At 42.2% G+C, this 10,280-nt stretch overlaps 1 protein-coding gene across 1 annotated transcript; it reads right to left on the bottom strand.

Annotated features, from left to right (window-relative positions):
• Window positions 1-597: 597 nt before the first annotated feature.
• On the bottom strand, window positions 598-8,321 carry COQ5 (coenzyme Q5, methyltransferase). The gene is made up of 7 exons (XM_006259141.4): window positions 8,120-8,321; window positions 7,319-7,468; window positions 6,176-6,400; window positions 3,866-3,972; window positions 2,240-2,328; window positions 1,894-2,005; window positions 598-1,273 (listed from the first exon to the last, which is right to left on the bottom strand). The coding sequence occupies exons 1-7, from the start codon at window positions 8,286-8,288 to the stop codon at window positions 1,172-1,174; spliced, it is 954 nt and encodes a 317-aa protein (XP_006259203.2). The 5' UTR covers window positions 8,289-8,321; the 3' UTR covers window positions 598-1,171.
• Between the last annotated feature and the right edge of the window lie 1,959 nt (window positions 8,322-10,280).

Here is a 10,280-nt window from a genome sequence, read left to right as displayed (position 1 = left end):
CTTCTAACTGTTATAAGCTTTCTTTGACAAAGTGACAGAAGCTTACAAAAATAACTTTGTACTCAGCATTAAGCCTACTAGCTCAACTGTTGCAGATTAAATGGGTATTTTATGCTATTTACAAAAAATAAGAATATAATCAGTATGCTGCTGCTTTTCACAGGAACTAATGAAATGACATTAGTCATCTTAAAGGCTAAGAATGGAATTGAAGTACATTCACTTTCAACTTCTGTAAAACTACTGAAGCACAAACTTGCAGGCATCATCTGTATAGGAAAGTAATGAGATGATATTTTTATGAAATAAATTTGGTTTCCATGATTTTTTTTTCCATCCTAATATAAGGAAAATCGTATACTACCATGTATATGTTTACAGTTTAAAGGAGGTCAAACTCAAGCTTTTAAGGTATATTGTACAGCTATGACTTAAACAGTACTGTACAATAGCAATTCTCCCTCATCACCATGCTTAAGTGAATTGAATTTTCAAGCCTTTTCTGTTAGGAAAATGTGCTGCTTAGAATAACTTGCATAGAAGCACTTAAGTATCTGTACCCATATAGGTAAAAGATACTATAAGAAAATGAAAAGCTCTGATAAAAAATGAAGTTTACTCTTCAATACATAAAAAAAAAGAAACCAACATTTTTCACACATGCTGCTATCATTTCAGATGACATGACAGTAGCTTTCACACCTGTGCTAAGATCTGTAGAGAAGAACCTCAGCTGAAGGTTAAAGTCCATATCCAATTTTAAATAAACTTTTAGTAATTGAACTGTTTGAAACATGTCAGACTTGAAACCTTAACTGAATTTTGTTATGTCCTCACACTATGTTTAAGTACCAAAAAAGTGGCTACAAGGATAGCTTAATCTTTGAGGTCTCTGGGGAAAAATGATGGAATATGCTCAGATACCACGCATTCAGGAGTCTTCTGATCCAGAGTTACTTAACTGCTCCATGCTCAACAGGCAGAAAGAAACCAGGTCCCAAATTGATTCAAGACTGCTATTTTTTAGTTTATCTGGTGTTTAGATTCTGGAGATGGCTCAAATTCTTCCATCAGTCTATTCTGCAATCTTGATGGTAAAGTTGTCCCACAGCTTTCAGGTTCTTCACAGAAAACTATCAGTAACTGTTCAAAGTACGTTGCAAAGTAAATATCACAGTTTGAAACCCGAGTGAATGGCAACAATGCCAGCAGTTAGATTTCGATATTCTACTTTCAAAAAACCTGCATCTTCAATCATTGCCTTGAATTCCTCCTGAAATATAGTAATTGTGCAGTTAGATAATCTTACTTCTGTTATTATTTAGAGGGCCACTTTAAGATAGTTGTCCCCAAGACAATACCAAGGATGTATTTTGCACATCAGACCCAAAGGGCAGTTCTGTATGTATGGTTTGTGGCACTGTAAACCCATCTGTGGCACCACAAACTGCGCATACATGTTTGCTGTGCTGCAAATTAGCAGCACAGTGGAGGCTTTTTGACATGGAGATCCCAGTGTCAAAAAACAAAAAAAAGAAAACAGTGGCAGAAGTGGAGCAGCACACATGACAGCACTGTATGCTGTCTGAAACCAGGGCCTGGCCAGTCAGAGCCATGCCCTGGCTGCCGGCCAGGCTCTGCGCAACCAGATCACTGCTGCTGGAGGCCCCCCCCCACGCCCCAGACTCCACATAATGCTGCTGAGGCTAGGTCAGGTGCTGGCCCCAGCCTCCCCCACCCCACCCAGGGCAATGTACCATGTGCCAGAGTGTGCATGCAGGGGCATTCCCCAGGGACAACCAGCAGTAGCACAAATATGTGCCACTGCTAGTTGTCCCCAGGGAACACACATTCCAGCTTATGGGGATGTACCCAAAAAAGCCATTTTCTTACTTGAGCTGGAAACTGTCGGATGCTCTCTACGAGGTATTGGTAAGACTTCCAGTCTCCAGCAATAATCTCACCCAGAACTGGGATAACCTGAAAGCTGTATAGATCATAGAGCCTGCCGAGAAAAAAAAATGCAAACCAACAGAGAACTTAATTTTGGGAGGGGTTTTGTTTTCTCCAAAATATACTTGGTCGTTTTATATCCTTTTGCTCTAGACTGACGTGAGAGTTAAGCATGTGATAAAAATGGATTTAGGGATCTACTTTCATGTCATACATATGCAGTATTGGGGCAGCCCCTCAATAAAACTTTGTGAAGGATAAAAATAGAATGAAAAAATATTCTAACCTAGAAATAAGAGGGTTGTTGACTTGACTAAACTCTAGACACAGGAACCTCCCTCCTGGTTGCAGCACACGGTAGGCCTCCTGAAGTGCCTGAGAGAGATCAAAAGTCAATGAGTACACCGTTTCCTAGGGCAGCATCAGTTCTAGCAATGTCACGTGGGACTCCTGGATGGTCCACCTGCTATCCAAGCAGAGGAATGAATCTAGGCTGGTTAAAATAAGAAGAGAATCCTGGGAGCTTAATGGAATCTGGATGATTACATCATTCCTCTTGAAGTCTAAAATTAGCAGCAAGTTGTATAACCTATTAGGCAACATCCCTGCCTAATAAACCCTTTCCTATCAAGCCAAACAGTCCCAACTCCCTTTGGACTAACAATAGGCTCAATACTGCTAAAGATTGTTTTTGTTACTTCTGTTGTTTTGGAGACGCTCACATTATTTCCAAGTGAGTGCAGTATAGTAATAAAATGCAATACCTAATTTTTAACTAGCATCTATTTTAAAGACATCAGCCAAATTACGACCATCTGTCTCCTGAGGTGGGAAGATTCCCCAAACTGGCATAGAATATTCTGTTTTTGAATTCTATTCCTTACTGTCTCAGATTGCAAACTCCCATTTTGAAAAAGTGAGGCTAGTTGCTTTCAGCCTGCATGCTGGAAGGAAATTTAAATGGGTGATAACATTCCAAAGCCAAACAATCTGAGTGGATCTCAGTTAAAGAGGAGCACTTTGGGATGATGGGATAGCTGAAGCCTAGAGAAAAGAGATTTTTCCATCTTCTGGAGAAGGGCTGATAGCAGTGGAATTTTTCCAGTGCAGAACCCACCTGCCCTTACACACATGCATACACAAATCTATATAGCCCTTTGAAAGCAACAGCTGAAGGCTCATCTTCACTGGTTTTCTTACATTTATCAGTTCAGACTCTCAAACCTGAGAAAAGGCACTTGATGTCTGAAAGCTTGTCTAACAGGTCTTCTAACTATGCAGTTGCTCCAATAACATGTATCATGAAAAAATTCTTAACCTCTCAGACATTTCGTTGATCATTGTAGCCACAACAACACTCCAACCCTACTACAACCAAGTCTAGCTACTTTAGTAAAGCAAAAAGACTTTGTTCTGTTGTGTAAAGGAATGAGTTAACAGAAGTAAATTGCACCATAGGCCAGGGAGCCTTACAAAGTGATAATTATGCATTTAAAGAGGTGACCAGGTCTCTGAAACAAAGTGCTTGATCAATTATTTTTGCAGGCAATGGAGTTATAGATAAATCAGCCAAATAGCAGATTTGGATTAGAATGGGTGATATAAATTTACTATAATGCTAAGTTATGGACTACAGGAAAAAAAAAGAGTAAAGGATATCCAGAGTTCTTTGAATAATCTGTACTATACTTATTACCATGATCTCAATTTTAGCATTTTGATGCCATTATAAAGAATGCAGTATTTAGCCTCTGATTTTCATTCAAGCAAGCTGGAGGGCTACATCCCAATTGTATGTGTTTCACAGGTTGAGAGATTTTAGCTGATCACAGGAAATGTTCTTCCTGGAGCCCAGAAAGCTCAGCAAAACTTTAAAGTTCTTTTCCCCCCAGGTCATGCTGCTCTTGATCACCTGGTCAATATGAGTTACATTCCGGATTCCAAAGGCAATTGTGTAAACATCAAACTTGTCATCGTCGAAGGGGAGCTCCTCAGCATTCCCAACAACCCAGGACAAGCCTAAAAGTAATAAGGACAAACATGAACTGCTCCACGTGACATTCCACAAGACTTGGAACGCTTCCCTTCCCAAAAAGGCTGAATATATGTTGTTTTAAAACCATAATGTGATTCTGGCCCTCGGTGGGGAAGGACTCTTCACTTTAAACCCACAACCCCAAAAGCGCCTGCATCATGACTGTTTTCCTTCAGACAAAAGTCCAGCAAATTGTTCTCAACCTTTTTGGACTTTTGTGAATTGAGTGGTCAGACAGGGATAAACCTGAGCCTCCAGTTGCCTGCTTATTTCTCACACCATCCTTCAAAGGATCTTAGGGCACCCTGGGCACCCATGCACTCTGCTTGAGAATCACTAAAAGAGTCTGAAAACGAAGGGGAGTTAAATCTTGGTTTTATGTTCATTTTCTAGAAAGGAATAATAATACTGGTAGGAGCTACTTTTCTTTACAATTCAGAGAGGGCATGCTGATGTCTGCTTTTATGGCTTTCATGAACTGCTGAACACAAGTAATCTAGGTTTAAAAGTAGTAGCTAATGCCTCTCTCCTTACAATAGCTTTTCCTTGCTCTCCAGTGCTGGTATTACACTAACAAAATAGGTGGGGAGCCAGGGCTTACAAGCCAGTCTGACCTTTGAGCTTCTCCTTCTAGGACAGGGATGGGCCAAATGGCAGATCCAGCTGGCCTCCATTTCCCAGCAGCCCCTCTGCACTGCGGTTTCAATGGGGAACCCTGGGGCATGCAGGCAGTGGATCACAGCTCAGCCCCAGCTCTGGACCACACTGTTACCACTGCAAGATCCCAGCTGCAGCCTCAGACCAGCTCCCCACTCAGCCATGCACCCTGCCAGCACTGCTGGGGCCAGTCTCCCTGGAAACCCTGGCCCCAAGCTGTCACAGCACTGCAGCTCCTGGGGTCTCCATAGAAACCAGCCACAGTGACACGGGCAGGATCTCCTGGAAAATGGAGTTTGTGGTGGGCCACATCAGGCCTACAGGCCAGACTCTACCCATCTCTGTTCTAGGAGGAGGATCAGCAATTAGTAGGCTGAGGAATTAAAAGTGAGAGACAAGACAGAGTTGTCAAGGGCCAATCTTACCTAGTTTCCATTTCGTACAGTAGCCTAGCTGACCAAATTACTACTACCAGAAAGCAGCCTACTTATCTTAGCAACCAGTTGGAAACCCATAATTATTAAAAGCATTTGCTCTCACATCAAAAGAACAAAAAACATCGTACAGGGCTCTGGTGTATTACTTGATACGTTTTCCCCTCTCTGTTTAAAAAGAGAAACACTAACTCTGCTTAGTGCTCAATTTAGTGCAATTCCTTTTAAAAAGAAAAAAAAGTTTCTAATTTTTCTTCTCTGCTTCAGAAGCATTAATTATTTCCGTTGCATTCATTCCCACATCCCACAGTAAGTTCTTTCCCTTCTGTCCACAATATGTACACCAACAAGCTACTGATGATAAAAAAAAATAATTTATTCTGAAATAAAGGAGGGGCATTAAGCTATGTTATAACATTACACTGAAGAATCCTATAAGATTTACCATGTGTATTTAAACTTGGTATATGTTATTTAAAGGCTATACCTATAAACTCAGACAGATGGCAGACGGCTATCAGACAAATACTGTCATACGAAAGAACTTGATTTTCTTAGGTCTTCTTCTTAAGCCTTTTCAATCAGGATTGGTGTGGTTTCCCAGAGAAAGTCTAGAAATCACTGAATTATTCCAATGACCTGCAAACTGACACTTACATATGATTCAATTTCTCAAAGTATTATAATATATTCATTAACTGTGGGAGATACTATAGCTTTGTTATATGAATTCTGGTTGTCAGGGTATTTCATATTAAAGTTAATGAAGGTGCACTGGTACAAAAGATAGCCAGGTTTAGCTCGCTGGGTAAAGGAGAATCAACCATTAGGCTTCAGATTAAATTCAAAGTTTGTATTTTTTAATGATTTAACATTTAAAAGGCTCACAATACCTGCCTGGATACCATATCACATAACTGCCCAGGGAAAAGTTACTTGTCCAGTCAGATAAGCAAGGAGAATTTTGTATGGAAGGTGCAACTTGCGATTATTACCTTTACATAATAGATTACTAGGATTATTTGTACATCATCTACTACTCAAAATGTCTTGTGGTCAAAGACCCAGTACTGAAACAACACAATGCAGGACTTACCTTCAGTATAGCCAAGATGTTGTGCTTTCTGCTTTCCAACCTTCAGCATTTCCTTGTTAATATCACAGATCACCACCTGGGACCCTCCTAGAGGTTTAAGTGCCTCTTCCTGGTAACTCTTAGAGATTTCTTGCCATGATAAATTCTGATGGGATTTCAGCTTCTGTCTGAGCTGATACTCCCGCTGGGAACGAATATAATTGATAAACCGAAAGGCGATGTCACCTGTATTTGTTTTGAAAGGGAGATGCACAGTATGGAATGGTTTCTGATATTGTAAAAATTACAAGTTTGATGGAATAGGAAACTGAGACTGAATATTAAATTTAAGTAGAACTAATTGTGGGGATAGTTGGTGGGGGGGAAGAGAACAAGTCTGCTTTTTCCTTAATTATTAGATGAAACTGAAGTTCTATTTTTTTGTATACTGTAATTCTATATGCAAAAAAATCAGAAGTGCTTCAAGACATTAATGAAATGAAGCCTCTATCCTCCTCCCTTCACTCCTACAATGGGAAACAGAAGTTAAATGACTTGCTTAAAATCATAATAAACCTACAACAAATCAGGGAATACAGTAAAAGCTCTGTTATCTGGCATGAGGTGGGTACTGGTAAGGGGGGTACTGGTTATCTAAAAATTACAGTTATCTGAGAGTTATGCTGGCACAAAGCCCGCAGCGACAGCCTGCCCTGACCCAGCGGATCTCTTTCCCCTCCTCCCAGCCCCTTCCTCCACAGACTCCCGGCAGCTCCTCTATCAACAGCATCACTAACTAATGTAAACACCAGAAATACTTGATGCATGTACTAGATAGACTCAGCAAAGATTCCAGTTGCTAAAGTGAGGATTTGTATTGGGAGATATTGGAAATTCCAGTTAACTGGCATTTTACTAACCAAAATACTCTGTTAACACAGCTTTTACTGTACCATTCTTTACTTCAGGCCCATTAACTGCTAGACAGCACTTCCTCTAAGCTGTTCTTGCTGATAGAACAAATATAATTTTGCTTCTTATTACTTATATCCTAGTCATTTTCCATTTCCCCTATGTAGATGAACTTATACAGGCTATTATGAAACTGTTACTCAGAAGATAACACTGCTTAACAACAATACCAGAAACAAAAGTGGCCTTTACCTGTCCCTCCAGCAACATCAAGCAGCTGTGTTCCTGGGTAAGGGTTCATTTGATGCAGTAAGATATCCTTCCATAGCCGGTGAATTCCAAAGCTCATTGAATCATTCATTATATCATATTTTTTGGCCACACTTTCAAACACCTGGTAAACTACATTAAAAAGATATTAAAATGAGACATACATTGCCTAGGAATGCCAATATAGACAGTCTAGAGATGATAAATCACTGCGTTTTTCTTGTGCCCACTGTCTCCTTCTTGATCTTCACCAGCACAGTCACTTAAGCCAACTTTTATAAACTCTTGGGCATGACTGTTATATTTCTCTTGCAAGTTATGTCCAAGAAAGTGTCCAAGAGACAAAGATTGTGTGTGATGTCTTTTATCAGACCAACTGCTGGACAAGCTTTTGCACATTAAGGGCCCTTCCTCAGGTCAGTGTTATTATTTAATGTTTGTTGCTATTTAACTGTATATCAATGTTTAATAAACATTCATTAACTGCTATTATTTATACTCCAGCACCTCCTACAGGTTAACTGAATTGTGCAACACCTCCCCCCATCCCCAGTGAGCTCTCGGTATAAAAAGAAACAAGGCAAAGGCAACACAGAGCCAACGCAAGAAGTGGGCCCAGAGTCACAGCAGCTTGTGGACAAGGTTGGAAACGACCCAGATCCCACGGTCCTGTTCCAGCCGATCACAATGCTGGGTTGCCTGTGTCCCGCACAGCACTGAAGCCGCAGTCCCGCACCATCCAGCCCCGACCCCGACCCCAGCTAGTCACCCTCGCCGTGTCACCTCTCTGTTCTTTCTCCGCCTCAGGCACGGTCTGAAACCCTAAGTGCGTCTCCCCCTGGGCGGCCAGACCCCGCGCCCCACCAAGGAGCCGCCCGGCCGCACTCAGCCTCTTCCCCCAACTGCGGCAGAACAGGGCGCGGCAGGACGCCGCTCCGATGGAAGCCGCCATCTTCGGTAGTGATGTGACCTTTGCCCTTTGACCTCCGCCTCGACACGCAGAGCCGGTCTCGCGTCACGTGATTGAAACGACTTAGCCAATCGGAAGCCCTACCCGGCAGCGGGAAGGTGAAGTGTGGGTTGAGCGCTCTGTTGCTCTGCAGTCCGGGGTGACGCGGGGCCCATCGCCCCCGCCCACGGGCTCCCCGCGGGGGGGTGCGCCTGAGCCTGGCCCCACCGTGTGGCTCCATCGGCTTCCGCGGAGCAGGCTGGAGCGAGCCGGCCCTCGCGTGCAGGTAGGGCAGCGCTTACAGCCGGCCTCTGAGCCGTGCTGGTGTCAGCTCACTAGTGTCATTGGCTTCCTCCAGAGGGCGTTTGCCTCTGTCGCGGTTGAGTGTAACGGTGTCGTGGACTGGCCAGTGACTTAACCCTGCTTAGCGACGACTGGCTGAAAAAACAGGTGTGGGCATCACCTCAAGCCGGAGCTAAACACACCTCGTCCTGTTTGCTTTGAAAATAGTCATAGAAAATTAGGGTTGGATGAGACCTTGGGTGGTCTTGTCCAACCCCCTGGGCTCAAAGCAGGATCATCCCCAGCTAGATTATCCCAGCCAAGGCTTCTTCTAGCTGGGTCTTAAAACCCCCAAGGATGGAGGTTCCACCACCCCTGTGGGTAACCTGTTCTAGTGTTTTGCTACCCTCCTCATGACAACGTTTTTCCTAATATCCAACCTAAACTTCCCTTGCTGCAACTTGAGGCCATTGCTCCTTGTTCTGTCATCTGCCATCACTGGGAACAGTTTAGATCCATCCTCTTTCAAACTTCCCTTAAGGTAGTTGAAGACTGTTATTAAATCCGCATCATATCATTTTTGGATGCATGAATGTTTTATTGCTCTATTCTAGCCCAATCTGCTTATTGGCTGTAATAAAATATAATGTTCAGTAGCTACTTAAAACGGGTATTGCAGAATTAGAGGGAGTTCAGAGATAAGCCATGAGAATGATGATAAGGTGCCTGGAAGTACTGTTATGGAGATCATTTGAAAAGCTTAGGATAGTTTAAGATAACACAAATAAGAGGCACATAAGATCCTGCAAAGTAATGAATGATAACAGAGCAGGTGGCTTGAGAAATTATTGTAGTCTGAGAATAGGAAACGAAGGAAATGTTCAATGAAACTGAAAGATAACCCATTCAGAATTGATCGAATGTGATGCATTTTTTTTATGAAGTTCATGAATACATTGTGGAACTTATGCTAATAGGATGTGGTCAAAGCCAAGACTGAAAGAAGAATTGGGTGTTTATTTAGAGAAGAGGAATAGCTAAAGTTGTAATAGGAAGTATTAGCAAAAATGAAAGCTGACATAAAATGTATTTCAGAAGTTAAGTCCATCTCTATCAATTGAACATCAGGAAGATCCCCAAAATAGACAGATTATCCTAAGTCTACCTTACTGGTTAGTTTATGATACCTTCCTCTGAAGCACTGGTTGGTAGCAAGTGTTGGAAGTGAAGTGATGGGTTCAGTGGGCTGCAGGTTTGATCCAATATGGTACTTTCTGTGTACTTGAGGTGTGTGAAGGGCACAGTGTGCATTGAGTCTTGTGGGCTTCAGCTACACTTTCTGACTTTCTCTGCTTACCAAGCTGTTTGCACAGAATGACTTACATGCATTTTAATATACATATATGTTGTAAGGAAGATGCCACCATCTCATATTCTGACACACAACTTGCCTCTTCTAGTTATGAAATAGGCTCTGCACGGGCTTGAGAAACTGCAAGGGCTTGGGAAACTGGTTCTGTTTAGGGCAAGGGGAAACTTTGTAAGCACAAAGCTTATAAGCACATGGATAATGAGGCTGAAGTTGGTTCTTACTGAGCTTACTGAACCTGCCCAAGGCTTCTTCAGTAGTCTCCGAGTGGCAGGGTTGTGTGGTTTGGGGTGACCCAAAAAAGTATTTTGCCTGATGATGATCCTGTTGGCTACAAATGTCGA

Source organism: Alligator mississippiensis, chromosome 10 (genome assembly GCF_030867095.1).
Source record: "Alligator mississippiensis isolate rAllMis1 chromosome 10, rAllMis1, whole genome shotgun sequence".
Classification (NCBI taxonomy): domain Eukaryota; kingdom Metazoa; phylum Chordata; order Crocodylia; family Alligatoridae; genus Alligator; species Alligator mississippiensis.
The sequence above is the reverse complement of the archived record's forward strand: the minus strand, read 5'-3'. Positions and strand labels throughout refer to the sequence as shown.

What these genes read in the sequence shown, in the direction of transcription:
- COQ5 (XM_006259141.4), bottom strand. Translation starts at nt 8,288, where the DNA reads ATGGCGGCTTCCATCGGAGCGGCGTCCTGCCGCGCCCTGTTCTGCCGC. An exon ending in ACATCTTGGCTATACTGAAG is followed by an intron (nt 3,973 to 6,175) that starts GTAAGTCCTGCA and finishes TATTACTTTTAG; the next exon opens with GCTTGTCCTGGGTTGTTGGG. An exon ending in ATGTAACTCATATTGACCAG is followed by an intron (nt 2,329 to 3,865) that starts GTGATCAAGAGC and finishes GATCTCTCTCAG; the next exon opens with GCACTTCAGGAGGCCTACCG.